The sequence below is a fragment of the Pseudogymnoascus verrucosus genome (genome assembly GCF_001662655.1).
Source record: "Pseudogymnoascus verrucosus strain UAMH 10579 unplaced genomic scaffold scaffold_8, whole genome shotgun sequence".
Lineage (NCBI taxonomy): Eukaryota > Fungi > Ascomycota > Leotiomycetes > Thelebolales > Thelebolaceae > Pseudogymnoascus > Pseudogymnoascus verrucosus.
In genome coordinates, this window is record NW_017263659.1 from 273,617 (window position 1) to 287,888 (window position 14,272).

Here is a 14,272-nt window from a genome sequence, read left to right on the forward strand (position 1 = left end):
ATGGGGATTTTCCTTTACGTTTTTAACCTTTTTCTTCTGTTGTTGTGGTCGTTTCTTTTTGTACGATGTTTGTACGTTTTCTTCTTTGCCTATTTTAGGCCGTTTTGGATTGGGTTGGATGGAAGGGGCATGGAGCGAAGGGGGGAAGAGGAGATTGGGAGAAAGAGAGGGGTTTGTGGGGAAGGGGAGAAGAGAGGGGGGTGTTGTATCATACCAGTCCCGTCTGTCGAGACAGGCGGGGGAGGGGCTTGTTTTTATTGTATTGTCAAGAGTAGGAATAGCTCATAGAGAAGAGATGGAGCAAATGGAGGAGGTTGGAAGAGAGCTGGAAAGGGGGGGGGGAGAGGTAGAAATGAGAAGTGTAAACCACATATATCATCACACGTTCTAACCAAAGAAACTCGTTTTGACACATATATTATGTGATTGTTTGTGTACCATCCAACACGGATGGATATTCCCATTTTTATTCGCCGTATTCTACAGCACACACTTCCTATCTCTGCACATCTTGCACACCCTATTTCCTCTCCCCCCTCTCTGGCCCTTACCCAGGGTCTGGCCTCTTCTTCTCTTTCCAACCACCTACAGCATCGACAGAAGTATTATATATACAAAAAACCCACACTGTCATCCACACAGTTTCAGCAGCTTTCCCTTCCAAACTCAACGCAACCCACACAACTTCCATCCAACACAGACAAAGAACAAAAAAGGGATATAAAGAGAAACGAAAGACAAGAACCGGTCCAGAAAGCGCGAAAATAAATAAAATGAGGCAAAAGGAAAGGATTGGACGTAGAGCCAGCACGAACACACACACACACCGCCACACAGACCATGAACAATTGTCCCGTATTAGACAAACAGGCAGGCCTATCCAACACACAAACACCATCACCAACTACCCCAAGAGACAGAGAAAAACCCCTTACATCCGTCCCCCAGGAACAGCAAAATCAGCATTCGAATCCAACACATTCCTTCCCCCTCCCATCCTCCCTTGCTGCTGCTGCTGTTGCTGCTGCCCTCCCTGGCCCTGCCACCTCTGTCCCTCACTCCTCTCACTCCCAACTGGACTTCCCATCCTCCCCGCACCTCCTACGGGGCTCGGTCCCATCCTCCCACCCCCTGGCATTAGGGGCGCTGGAACCATTTGTCCTGCACCGCCGCCGCCACCGCCGCCACTGGCAAGACCGACGGTGTGAGGTGAGGGAGGGGAGAACCGCGGATCAACGTCCTCGTAGTAGCTTCCCTCTGATTGTTGGGAGAGGTGGGCGCGAGGGACGGGGTGGAGACCTGTGGGTCCGGTGGTTAGGGGGGAGGAGGCGCGGGGGCCGCCTGAGGGCCAGTTTTGGCGGGGGGGGATGTATCTGTGTTTCTGTTAGTGTGGGCGCTAGGTGGTGGTGGTGGAGGCGGTGGTTTGGGGGAGGGAAGAAGAAGAGGAGGAGGGGAGGGGAGGGGATAAAGGGGGATGTGGAAATGGGGAGAAGGGGGAGATAAACTTACTCATCAACACTATACTTGCTCCCATCACTAACAACCCCCCTCTGCTGCTGCAACCCAACCATGCCCGCAACATCCGCATCACTATCCCTCAAACCCCCTCCATAGCCCCCCGGCGGATGCAGTCCCGGACTCCTGCTACCAGTCGTAGCATCCATCTCGATAGCCTGTCCAACCGGCCCCATCCCATCATCCATAGGCGGTGGGCTCTCCGCGCGCGCCAGACTCTCTGGGCGCCCATTTCCTGGTCCACCACCACCACCACCGTAGCCTGAGGAATTCAGGGATTGTTGCGATTGGTCGAAGCCGTAACCGTTGTTGGGGGGGGAGACGGAGCGCTGGGGGCCGCCGTAGCCGCCGCCGCGGTTGTTGTTGTAGCCGCCGGGGTAGTTGGGGGGAGGGCCGCGACCGCCGCGCATGCCGCCTGGACCGGGACCGGGGCCGTAGCCAGGACCGCCACCTGGGCCACCGGGACCACCGTAGCCATTGCCAGGACCACCGGGACCACCATATCCGCCCCGGCCGTAACCAGGACCGCCGCCGCGACCACGGAATGAACCTTGGGGTCCACCGCGTCCGCGATAGCCACCGGGTCCGAATTGGTTCCTCGGGTCTGGATTACGCATCCCCCCCTGCGGTGGGATGATGTTACCATACTGATCCCGTTGCGGTGGTCCTCCGTAGCCGCGGTTTCCGGGCATGGGAGGGGGCGGGCCGTAGCGGTCTTCAGGGCGGCCGGAGAGGGAAGCTGACATTGTCTCTGGGGAGCGGGTGGGTGTGCGCGAAGTCAGGGGGACGCGATCATCGTCTGCTTGAGCTGCGGCGCGAGCGTCTGCATCTGCCTGCGCAGACTCAAAAGTTGCGAAAGCGGGGAGTTTATCCCCGTTCCCGCCCGTGACAGAGGAGGAAGCGATCGTCGGCGCCGTGATGGGAGCAGGAAGTGGCCCAGTCGCAGCTTGGCGATTATAAAAGTTCTCCCCATTCATCTCTGCATTCTCCTCAATACGTCTCTTCCTCGCCTTCCTCGACACGAGAGTCCGTCGCATAGCACAACTCACAATCCCCGAAGCGGCGATGAGTATCGTAGCAGCGAGCACGATGTACGATCCCCACGCCATGTGCGGCACGAAGAGGAGGACGTCGATGAGGAAGGAGAGCAGGGCGAGGATGAGGGTCAGGATGGAGAGGATGAAGACGCCGAGGAGGTAGCGGGGCGAGTGGGAGGGGGCGTGGAAGTGAGAGACCACGGCGAGGATGAACATGATTAGGGTGAAGAAGGCGGCGATGGGGTGGACGATTAGGATTGAAGAGAGCGTGGAGCGGGTGGCGGGGTCGAGGTTGAAGTTGCCTTTGGCGTTGGGGAGGACGGCTGGGGGGGTGTTAGTTGGTGTTGTGTGGAAGGGAGGGGGGAGTGTAGGCGTCGCGGGAGTCTGGGGGGGGGAATGAAGAGGTGTGGTTATCGCTGGAGAGAATTGGGGTATGAAGAGAGCGTCGCAACGAGCTTCCCTCCATTGTAAGACGTCGCGACGCTTCCTCCAGTATTCTCTCCATAGATATCCTCACTCGCCCTTCAATATCTCCCCTCCAATACCTCCCGCGTCCACTCGCGACAACCACCAGAACAGAAGAGGTATACGCACAAGGATTATATCCGACCTCCATCTTGCTACACACACCATCCGCCTTGCAGTACCCAAAAACACCATAACTAATGCCATCAAACTCGCCCAACACAATCGGCCTCACAAGCGGCACCGAGATGACAGAGATGAGGAGCAGCACGAAGGCCGCGAACAGCAGGATCGTCAGCGGCGTCGCGGGGCGCAACATCGTGGCGTGCGACGCGCTGCTGCTGCGCTATGGGCGGTGGCGACGACGGGGAGTTCGAGGGCGCGTCGCTGCGCGGGGAATGGGCGGACGGACGGCAAGCAGAGCACCGTCGGGGTGGTGGTGACTTGGGAGAGGCGGCGCGGCGGCGGAGGCTATGAGGCGCGCATGAAAGGCGATGGGGTGTGTAGTGTAGTGAGTGAGCGGACTGGTCGAGAAGTGAGAGTTGAGTGCGAATAGAAAAGACCGAGAGGCCGTGGAGATGTTGTAACGAGAGTGGTGGTGGCAATGCGGTGATATGCAACTGAGTTGGTGGTGGTGAAGTTTGAGGGCAGTGAGGTGGTGTGTGAAGGCGTGGCGGAGTGGTTATGCAAGCTCCCCGTTACTCCTCTGCAAGTAGCCAGCCGTTGTTGGTCGTTATTGGGGGGATTTGGGGGTGGGAAGGTGGTTTGGTTAAGATGGACCAATTGGAAGAATGGGGATGGATCCGCGATTAATCATTGGGAGATTGGGAAGGGAGGGGGGTGTGTGGGGATGTGAGGGATAAGCTTGGGGACCAGGGGAAGGGGGGGAGTTTAGGGGATTGTTTAGGGGCGTTTAGTGTGATTTAGTGAGGTTGTAGGAAGAGAATCAGTGGAGGATCACTAGAGGATTTGTGAGTTTAGTGGAGTTCAGGGACCATTGATCACTGGGTGGCTAATGTGGCCACTAGAGAGTTCGCTGGGGGAGAAACTGGAGCCACTGTAACTCGTTAGACCCACAGGAGATGTCAGGGACAGGTAAGCGAGTCATGCAGGAAGATGCATGGGTGGTAGTCTAGAAAGTACGCGGTGCGCGTCGAATACGGCTAATACGAGTACGCATCTAGAAGGTGTAAGGATAGGGACGGGATATTAATTATCGTGAGTTCTACGCCCAATAAATCAATAATTCAACTCATTTCTACTATACTATCGCCGGTTGCAGTCATTCAAATAGTTGGTAAGATAGCTGGATAGTTGGAAGTTGGATAGTTGGACACTCGACAATGGACACTCAGACACTCCAGACACTCGACACGCAATACTGAATACCTGGCCACTTAATATAGATATGTCACTATGCGCCAATAATCCTGCCCAGAGGTACTTGGCCCCGTTGGCCCTTCCTCTCCCCTCCCCCCCGGATTCGGTGGATTCGGCGGGCCTCGAGACACTTCGCCCAGCAAATCGCAATCTGTGCCAAGAGACACTTGTTTTGACCTAAACGAGACGCCGGAGACCATACCCGCCAACGCGCTTAAAGATTTCAGCGCTTAATCCCATATCACGGCGTAACGTTAAGCCTTCCGCCGAAGATATAGATAACTTTCCCCAAACCCGCCATGCACTCACCTTACAAATACCAATATCGTTTCTCACACTCATTCACGACCCTCTCCTCCCCCTCCCCCTTCCCCATCTTCCCTTAGGGGGTTTCCGCAGCGGCCATGCTTCGGCACCCTGCATCACGGAGCGCGCGATGTCTGATCTCAGCATCGCGGCCTGTGCTCCGCTCTCCGAACCTTCCGCGGCCCACCACCAACCCACGATCGCTCCTCACACCACGCTCCCTCCGCTCCGCCCACTCGTCCCAATTCCAGCCCTTCGTTCCTCCCTCCCCCGCCTCCCTCGGTCGCGCCCGCCCCGCAAGACACTATCCCCGCACCTCCCGCTGGGTCCGACGACTCCTGTACACCTCCGCCGCCCTCGGCACCCTCTACCTCGTCGACGTCAACCTGTACGCCTCCTCGCTCACCCGGTCCCTGCGTACATTTGGCCTTGGCCTCCTTGTGGCAATCGACTATAAGCTCAATTTCCGCGCCTCGCCCCTCTGCGGCGGCACAATCGCAGACCTACACCGTCGTAGTGCAGAGCGGCTCTTCGACCTCCTCCGCTCCAATGGAGGGCTATACCTCAAGATCGGCCAGGCTATCGCTATGCAGAGCGCTATTATGCCGCCGGAGTTCCAGAAGATGTTTGCGCGCATGTTCGATGACGCGCCGCAGAATGATTGGGAGGATGTGGAGCGTGTGATTCGCGAGGACTTTGGGAAGAGCCCGGAGGAGGTGTTTGGTGTTAGCTTCAGAGGCGAGGAGGGCAAGGGCGTTATGGAAAAGGTAGCGCGTGCGTCTGCGTCCGTTGCACAGGTGCATTGGGCTAGATTACCTGATGGACGCGAGGTAGCTATCAAAGTGCAGAAGCGTGAAATTGCACAGCAAGTCGGCTGGGATCTATGGGCATTCAAGTAAGTCTACCCCCCCCGGCACCCCCCCCTCTTACAACCCCAGCTAACCCCCCCAGGGTCATGATGAAAACCTACACCTACTGGTTCGACCTCCCCATGTACTCCCTCGTCCCCTACATCTCCTCCCGCCTCCTCCTCGAATGCGACTTCGAAGTCGAAGCCACCAACGCCCAACAAATGACCGCCCTCATCGCCGCCGAGCCCCGTCTCCGCGGCCGCGTCTACATCCCAACCGTCTACCCCGAACTCTCCACCAAACGCGTCATGACAGCCGAATGGATCGAAGGCGTCCGCCTCTGGGATAAACCCGCCATCACCTCCCCCTGGCGCGGTCCCTCCACCGGTTCCCCCGGCGTCACTACCCCCCTCTCCTCGTCCCCCACAACCATTTACCCACCCAACCCCAACTCCCCCCGCCCCTCCGCCTCCTCCCCCATCCCATCCCTAAAACCCGACCGCACAACCACCCTCCTCGGCCCCCGCTCCAACTCCGGTCTCGGCCTCTCCCTCAAAGAAGTAATGACCACAATGCTCGACCTTTTCTCCGCACAAACCTTCCTCTGGGGCCTCGTCCACTGCGACCCGCACCCCGGCAACATCCTGCTCCGTCGTCTCCCCTCCGGCAACGCCCAACTCGTCCTCCTCGATCACGGCCTGTACGTCGCGCTCGAGCCGGGGTTTAGGGTGCAGTACGCCAAGTTCTGGCGCGCGCTCCTGGCATTCGATAACGATACCCTTAAATCGATAACAGCAGAATGGGGCGTCAAGCAACCCGACCTCTTCGCCTCCGCCACGCTAATGAAACCCTACACCGGCGGCGACCAATCCACCGCCCGCGCCCTGACCAAATCCCTCGAGGGCGCTACACCCGGCGAGCGTCACTTCGCAGCCCAAAACCGCATGCGCGCCGGCATCCGCGCCGTGCTCTCCGACGAGACGAAGTGGCCCCGTGAACTCATATTCTTAGCTAGAAATATGCGCATTGTGCAGGGGAATAACCAGTTCCTGGGTTCGCCGGTGAATAGGGTTAGGATTATGGGGATGTGGGCTAGTGAGGCAGTGGCGGAGGAGGGGGAGGGTGGGGGGTGGTGGGGGCATTTGAGGTTTAGACTTGGGGTGGCGGGGAGTGATGTTGTTTGGTGGGTTAGTAGGGGACGGCAGCTGGTGTGGGGGGGTGGGGGGATGGAGGAGGAGTTGGAGAGGGGGATGAGGGGGGTGGCGGGGGATGCGTTGGGGGTGGAGGTTGGGGAGGTTGAGGGGGGGATTTTTGGAGGGTAGGGAAGAGAGAGGGAGAGGGGTGGGTTGGAGTAGAGTAGATTGGATTGGGGTGGATGCATATAGCGTGGGGTCAGGCGTTTAAAGGTGTTCCCGCTCACTCGGTTGGATAGATTGTAGATATGTAGATAGAATGTACCATACTCTATCCTCTCTGCATCCATTGCTGACAGCTGGTCATAGTAGTACGCTATGTGTTCTATGGTTATGGGAATAGACGATGGACCAGCAAGGTTGCGTGCACGGACCTTGCCGTACCTGTCTCACACCTGGGATATAGAAGAAGCGCCTACATATCCGCGGAGGCCACTTACGCGCTTGTCGTCGCTGAATCTTCAGCTATATCATAAATTAGACGGCGACATCTTGTCCCTGACCCGTGCCAGCCATGCCCCTCTCCCCCGGCCAAATAATCAAAGGCGCTCGAGCATCATACCGACTCCTGCACCCTTTAAAAGGTAAAACCGTTTTCAAAGCCGAGATCCTACAAGCCCGTGATATCACTCAACGGTGGTATGTACGTCCACCATCCCCGTCTTTTCCTTTAAAATCTAAGCTAACATGGGGGATTCTACGTATTAGGGCCGTAGTCAAAACCGCGACTGGCTCCCTGGAACGGTCTGCTCTGCAGCGCGAATACCAGACCTACCAAAACCCCTTCGTAGCTGAAAGCCCATTTATCCGCTCCCTCCACGAGGGGGTGGGGGACATGGAAAGTCTCGACGCTGCGCCTGTCGACGGTGTGGCGCCGCCGTGTTTGGTGTTGGAGTGGATGGATACTGAGTTGCGGTTAATCTCATCAAGTGCATTTCGTAGCGGGGAACTGCCTAAACATGTTGCGAGACAGGTGTTGAAGGCATTGTGGGTGTTGTATTATATTGATTCTGCGCATACTGGTATATGCCTCCTTTCATGGTGATCAGGGTACTCGGATAGGGCTAACGGGGGGCTAGATGTGAACCTGAATAACATCCTAATCTCGAACCTCAACTCGCCGGTGCCGGTTGTCAAGCTCGCGGATTTGGGGATGGGTGAGTAGTAGCAGCAGCAGGTCTAAGTTGGGGACGAGATGGGGCTAACAGGCGGGTGCGTGTAGTGACCCCAGAAGGCTTCAACAGCCAGCGCCTCCAATCCCTCCCCTGCCGCGCCCCAGAGGTCTGGAAGAACCAGGGCGTCTCCCATGCCTCAGACATCTGGTCTCTCGGTGTTACAGTACGTTTTATTACCAAATCTTAACACCATAAACTGCTAACACCCCACCAGCTCGTCCACTGGCTCCTAGGTAAATCCATCTTCGGAGCGCGAGATAAACGCGTCGAAGGACTCACAGAAGCATATTGTATTGCTAAACTAGAACGACTCGTTGGACCACTGGGGGATCTGCCGGAGGGGTTATCGGTGGAGGCTAGGGAGGAGTTTAGGATGGCGGCTCTGCTGAGGGATATGGATATGCCTCCACCGGGAAAGGGGAAGTTGATTGATGTGAGGCCGCTGAGAGAGGAGCTCGAGCAGCTCCAGGACCCAGTGGTTCCGCCGGGACTCATCGATTTTATCGAGTCGCTGATAGTGGTGGATATGGAGAAGCGGCCGATTGCTCATGATGCGTTGAAGCATCCGTATTTGGATATTAGCAGTGAATCTAGGAATGGGGTTTCGGTTGTGGCTAACTGATTTTAGTTGTCTTGAAGAGCTACACTCAAATCTTATAGGGTTGTATAAACGTTGTGAGTATCACTAGCGTTGGTGTTCATTCATAAGGTTAGGAGCATATATGTAATATAGAACAATCTCATCCATTTATCGGCTTCCAGGCCTCTCTAAATTATGTATGAACATATGAAAAAGGGTATCGCTTCACCCCCATCGTGCGCTGTATTACAAATCTACAGGGTATATACATCCGCTCTGTCGCAAAGGAACAAAGAACCCGAATGGCTAAAGTAGAACACAAAAAAATCGACCAAAATAAAACCAAAAAATATGAAAACACACGGCCTCGCGCGATATTTTATAGGCCCTCCCCCTCCTCAATCCACGGCCTCCACTCATCCCCAGGGAAACTCGTAGCGCTCATCTTCACCTTCGGTCCCTCCTCATCCTCCTCGTGAAGAACACCCCCCACCATCGTTCCATTCACTCTCCTCACCGTCGCGTCCTCAACTACAATCATCCCCTCGCGCGAATCATCATAGATCTTCTCCTCATGATCAGGCATAATCCTCGACATCCTCCTCTCTCCCACCGCTCCTCCTCCCATAGTAGCACCCACCGTCGCGGCCGCCGCGGCTGCGGCAGCAGCACCCGGCGCGTTCACAGCAGGACTCCCACGTCCACTACTCGACATCTTACTAACCGCACTCGTAATCGTATCACTCCTCTCCAACGGCTTCTGCGGCCCCGCCACCACCGGCGGCGTCCCCGCACTCACACGCCCAGTATCCGTACCCTTCGGCATCGGACTAGGCGACTGGCTCTGCGCCTGCGCCTTCACTCTACTCTCCGCGCTAGCAGGCGACACGCTCTTTGGCGGCGGCGCAGGGGCAATAAGTGTATTCTCCCTCGTCGGCGGCATCACCACCCCCGCCGCCTCAGCACGCATCACCGCCTCCGCGGCAATCCTCGCATCCTCCGCCTGTCTCAGCGCCTCAGCCGCCTGCCTGCTCTTCTCGCGCTTCATCTCCTCATCCCCCGGCAACCTCAACTGATACGGAGCCTGCTGACCAAACTGGCCCCTCGCCGGTGAGCGCGCGAGGAGATCCTCGCTGCTTAGTCGGCGGGCAGCTGTTTTCTCGGGGCTGAGAAAGGGGACGGAGGGGGGGGTGTTCCACTCCTCGTCCTTTTTGGCTTGGAGCGCGGCTTGGACGGCGGCGTCTTGTGCGGCCCATTTCGAGGCGTAGTTCATGGCGGGCGCGTTGGGACGACCGGGGTACTCTTCGATCATGTGAGGCGGGAGGCGGGAGCGGGCGGGGCCGGGTTGGGGTTGGTTGAGGCCGCGGGGGTCGTAGCCGGTTGGGGCGAGGGTACCTTCGCCGCGGACGAGGGCGTAGGCGCCGGGGATGGGAGGGGTGACGTAGTATTGTTGCTGTTGCAGGGGTTGTTGGCCCATGGGTGCGATGTTGTAGTTTTGTGGTGGAGGGGTTTGCTGGGCCGGAGGGGCTTGCTGGTTGTTTGACGATTTGTCTGCCATGGCTGAGCTGCGGCGCCCGCCGAGGAGTGAGCTGAAGAGACCCTTCTTGGCTTTGGCTGGCACGGGTGCGACTGCTGGAGCAGTAGGGGGTGGTGACGAGGTATGCTGCGACATGGCTGGAGACTGGACTCGAGGCACCTGTTGGAATCCCTGCTGCATTGGTGGAGGCGTGTACATTTGTTGCTGTTGCTGTTGCTGTTGGTTCATGTACATTTGCTGCTGCTGCGCTTGCTGTTGCTGTGCGAGCTGTTGTTGCGCGTGCATCTGCTGGGCGTGCATTTGCTGGGCGTATTGTTGTCGTGCTTGCTCTGCGTGTTGTTGCTGCGATGGGTGCTGCTGCTGCGCCTGAGAGTTCATATACATCTGCTGGTGTTGCATGGGTGGCGTCTCATACACTCCCTGGTGCTGTTGACCTGGAACCGTATTGAAAGTCTGCTGCCTTTGGATGGGAGGAGGCTGTTGCTGTTGAAACGGCAGCTGGTGTATATCCTCTGGTCGATATGCGATCTGGCTAGGAGGTGTCACTTTCTGCTGGATCATGGAAGCTCGTTCCTGACCCTGCGCCTGCGCTACTACTGGGCGATTTACAATGAGTGACTTATCCTCCGGGTGCTGTCCAGGCGGGGTCTCAATTGGCTGTGTAGTGCGGCGACGTAGACGATCTTCAGGGTCGGGACCCGAGATCACACTTGCACGGCGCTCTGCATCGGCAGTTGGCCTTGGAGTTGACTCTCTGGATGTCGTAGAAGCAACTGGAGCCTGGTGCTGTGAGTTTGGCATGCGGGGCGGTGTAGGCTGACCTCCAGGGATTCCCATTGGCTGGATTTGCTGATGTGGCGCAGCGTTTATATTTCGCTGATGCAAATCAATTGGCTCTTCAGAAATGCGTCCTGAGCCAAACACTGGAGGAGGAGGCATGGACTTGTTATTTCCCTGCGGCGGTTGTTGCGCATTGGGGTTCACTTGCGGTGGAGTCCCGCGGACCTGGCCTTGTGCTATAACGGGCGGAACCATCTGTTGCTGTGGGGTGCCAGTTGGCTGCGTGCGTTGCTTCTCTACCGGCTCTCCAATGGACCCGATAGTAAGGATAGAGTCTTGTCGGTTGCTCAACGGGGCAATTGTTTGAAACTGTTGCGGCGGCGGCTGCTGTGCAATGGGGGTCATTTGTTGGTGGACCGGACGACCCTGTATATTCTGGCCTTGCTGCTGACGAGGCGCCTCACCCGTATTTATGCGCTGGAGAGCTGCTGGGTTAACCAGAACCTGCTGCTGTTGGGCAGGCAGCTGATCCTGCACTTGCGGATGAGGTCTCTTCACGAGTCCCTGTTGCTCCAGGATCTGCCTTTCGTTCTCATTCTTGACCAGAATCATGATCCCAGGCAATATGCTCGGGACATAGGTTCCATGCCTTGAGGAACCCCTTCCTCGATCAGCATCTCCCTTCTTACCCGTAAACATGCTGCTTATCGCCGAAAATCTGTTTTTCTTCTCTTTACCAGGCTGTGTTGAGTCCATGGTCACCAGCGTAGACTGTCTGCTGAACATCCTTGGCTTGTCTTCTTTTTTCTCCAGTCCTCCAGTATCGCTCCTGCCAAAGAAGGTCTTCCTCTTTTCAGGCGGCGCTAATGGGCTACCTGGAGCAGGAGTGTTGGCGAGCAAATTAGCTTGCGAAGGTCGATGAGTAACCATGCTTTCGCGGCTCTGGGGAGGAATATCTGGAGTTGGGCCTCTAGCCGATGGACTCAGTGCTGCGATTATGCGACTTCTCCTCCTCTCAACTGGTTTTTCTGGGTCATTGAGAGACATATCATCCGAGCTTGCTATCGAATCTCTCCTCGAGTCAAGTTGACCCCTCATCTCACGAGTACCATCGTCTTCCAGTGCTGACAGGTTCCTCTCGAGGCTTGAGCCTCGCGAAAGTCGGCCTCCGATTTCTTTTAGGATGCTGGGCTTTCGGGAATGCCTCACTGAGCCATTCCGTGGATCATCCATTGGTGGACCAACGCCGGCTATTTCGTATTCAGTAGCCTGCTGTCTTGGCAGGTGTCCTCTCTCAACGGAAGGATACTCTGGTGGAACATCGCGGTCTGCTTCATTCGGAAGAGCCTTATCCTGCTGTGGCTGGAAGAGCTCGGGGTATCTCTCCGACGACGAGGGCGGTATCTGAATAGCACTGCCGCGTGACATCGATTGACGGTTCTCAGTGTATTGCGGCGTAATCTTAGGAGGCTGGCTCACACCACTCAAAGAAGGTGGGCGGTTGCGCATAGCTTCAATGGAGGTTCGCTGCTGTTGGCCTTGCTGGAATTGCTGCGGGGTAGATTGCTGCAGGAAACCGCCGGCGCTCATAGGCACTCCTTGACTTGAGTTTGAAACCGGGCGCATTCGAGGCTGAGCATCTGATGATGATCGTCGCTGGTGCGCAGATGGTGGCATGGATTGTCTTGGCCCTTGCCGTGCTGGAGGGATCTGGCCTTGTTGCATTGGAGGCATCCGCTCCTGCGGTAATCGAGGAGCTCCTTGTTGTTGAGCGAGCATCTGAGGAGGCATCTGGGATACCTGCCCATGCTGCAACTGAGGTACTTGTCCGTGTGGTGCTACAAGCATATAACCTTGCGGATGCCCCTGTTGTCCAGGCGCAAACTGACCCTGCTGCATTGGAGGATACTGTCCCTGCTGAGGAGGGTATTGTCCCTGTTGTCCTGGATGCATTTGCACTTGTTGTGGGTGAGTATACTGTCCCTGCTGAGGATATTGCCCTTGCGGCACTGGAGCGAACTGTCCTTGCTGCCCGAGAGGATACTGCCCCTGTTGCATAGGAGGATATTGTCCCTGGTGTACCTGCATAGGAAGATACTGTCCCTGGTGTCCCTGCGCCATCTGCCCCTGAGGAACTGGGGAGAACTGCCTCTGCTGCTGCACAGGCGAAAACTGCCCCTGGGCACTAGGAGGATACTGTCCCTGTTGCAATGGAACATACTGCTGCTGTTGCTGCACCGGCGCCTGCTGTACCGGAACATACTGCTGCTGGTGTTGTTGCTGGTGTTGCTGTTGCTGCTGCACCTGCTGCACCTGCGGCTCAGACACAGGAGAAAACTCCTCCTCCTGCCTCTGCTGCTGCTGCACTGGAGGAAACTGCTGCGCCCCCGGCGCCTCAAGCATCTGCCCCACGAACCCCGGCCCCACCTGAGGCTCCGAAGTCAACTGATTCGTAATAATCGGGGGAACGAGCGGTCTGCCACCTGGAGAAACGGATCGTGGTGGGGTCGGGGCGACTTGCAGCACGTCGCCATTACGCGGCGCTATCATTGTAGAGGGGCGACTCAGAATCTCAGGTTCAGGCTCGTCAAAGTCATCTTGGAACGAGTATCGCTGGGTTTCCTTTCGTACCACCTCCTTGCGCACTGTCTCCTTACGCACTGTCTCGTCTGAGCCTCTATCCTGGGATGTTGGCTCTGCGGGCGGTGCTGTCTCGATTGCCGCGGCCGGTTGCTCCGGGATCATCTCCCGCGGCTCTTCTGTGACTGAGACCGGAGACACAGCGCCGGAGCTACGCACATCATCTTGCTCAACCGCCTCGTTGCTGAGCGTTTTGACAAGGCGAGTGACGGAGTTATAGTCGAATGTGCTGGAGCGACGGATTGGGGGCAGAGCGGAGAACGCTGCTGCATAGGAGGGTTGGTCGGCCGAGGGGGTTAAGCCAGTTGGGGTTTCGGCGTAGGAAGTGGGCGTCTCGACGGTTGCGCCAGGGCTCCAGGGGCCGGCTTGGCGCCTGTTGTCTGCGATTGAAGTGTCGACGGGAGAGAGGTAGGTCTGTTCGCGGGAGACCTCGGCGTTGTTGGTAGCTGGGATTTCAGAGTTGAAGTGTTTCAGTGTAAAGCCATTGGTAGCGATGTGCGGCAGTATAGCCGTAATGATTGTCTCCGCTATGGTGGGTTCTTCGACGATGGGCTCCTCAACAACTGGCTCTTCAACGGTTGGCTCTTCGACGGTTGGCTCTTCGACGGCTTGCTCATCGACGGCTTGTTCTTCGAGGATTGGCTCATCGACGGCTTGTTCATCAACGGCTCGCTCTTCAACGATTGGCTCTTCGACGGCTTGCTCTTCAAAGGCTTGTTGCACATCGATGACTTGCTCTTCGACGGTTTGCTCTTCGACTGGCTCTTGGACTGGTTCAGCGACAGGCTCATCAACGGCTTGCTCATCAACGGC

At 57.0% G+C, this 14,272-nt stretch overlaps 4 protein-coding genes across 4 annotated transcripts in view; 2 read left to right on the forward strand and 2 right to left on the reverse strand.

Moving 5' to 3' along the window:
* Positions 1–400: 400 nt before the first annotated feature.
* VE01_02619 (uncharacterized protein) lies at positions 401–3,343 on the reverse strand. Its single transcript, XM_059463458.1, has 3 exons — positions 3,147–3,343; positions 1,510–2,875; positions 401–1,373 (listed from the first exon to the last, which is right to left on the reverse strand). The coding sequence occupies exons 1-3, from the start codon at positions 3,334–3,336 to the stop codon at positions 932–934; spliced, it is 1,998 nt and encodes a 665-aa protein (XP_059319930.1). The 5' UTR covers positions 3,337–3,343; the 3' UTR covers positions 401–931.
* Positions 3,344–4,652: 1,309 nt separating this feature from the next.
* Positions 4,653–6,876, forward strand: VE01_02620 (uncharacterized protein; the record flags this gene model as incomplete). Its single annotated transcript, XM_018272128.2, has 2 exons — positions 4,653–5,598; positions 5,655–6,876. Exons 1-2 carry the CDS (start codon positions 4,802–4,804, stop codon positions 6,874–6,876), a joined length of 2,019 nt encoding a protein of 672 aa, XP_018132906.1. The 5' UTR covers positions 4,653–4,801.
* A 299-nt stretch (positions 6,877–7,175) lies between these two features.
* Positions 7,176–8,640, forward strand: VE01_02621 (uncharacterized protein). Its single transcript, XM_018272129.2, has 5 exons — positions 7,176–7,386; positions 7,456–7,769; positions 7,827–7,904; positions 7,970–8,085; positions 8,137–8,640. The coding sequence occupies exons 1-5, from the start codon at positions 7,262–7,264 to the stop codon at positions 8,542–8,544; spliced, it is 1,041 nt and encodes a 346-aa protein (XP_018132905.1). The 5' UTR covers positions 7,176–7,261; the 3' UTR covers positions 8,545–8,640.
* Positions 8,641–8,647: 7 nt separating this feature from the next.
* Positions 8,648–14,272, reverse strand: part of VE01_02622 (uncharacterized protein) — an 11,863-nt gene continuing 6,238 nt past the window's right edge. The window contains exon 4 of the mRNA XM_018272130.2: positions 8,648–14,260. Within this exon, the coding sequence (XP_018132904.1) occupies positions 8,882–14,260 (5,379 nt within the window). The 3' untranslated portion in view covers positions 8,648–8,881. The remainder of the gene's footprint in view (positions 14,261–14,272) is intronic.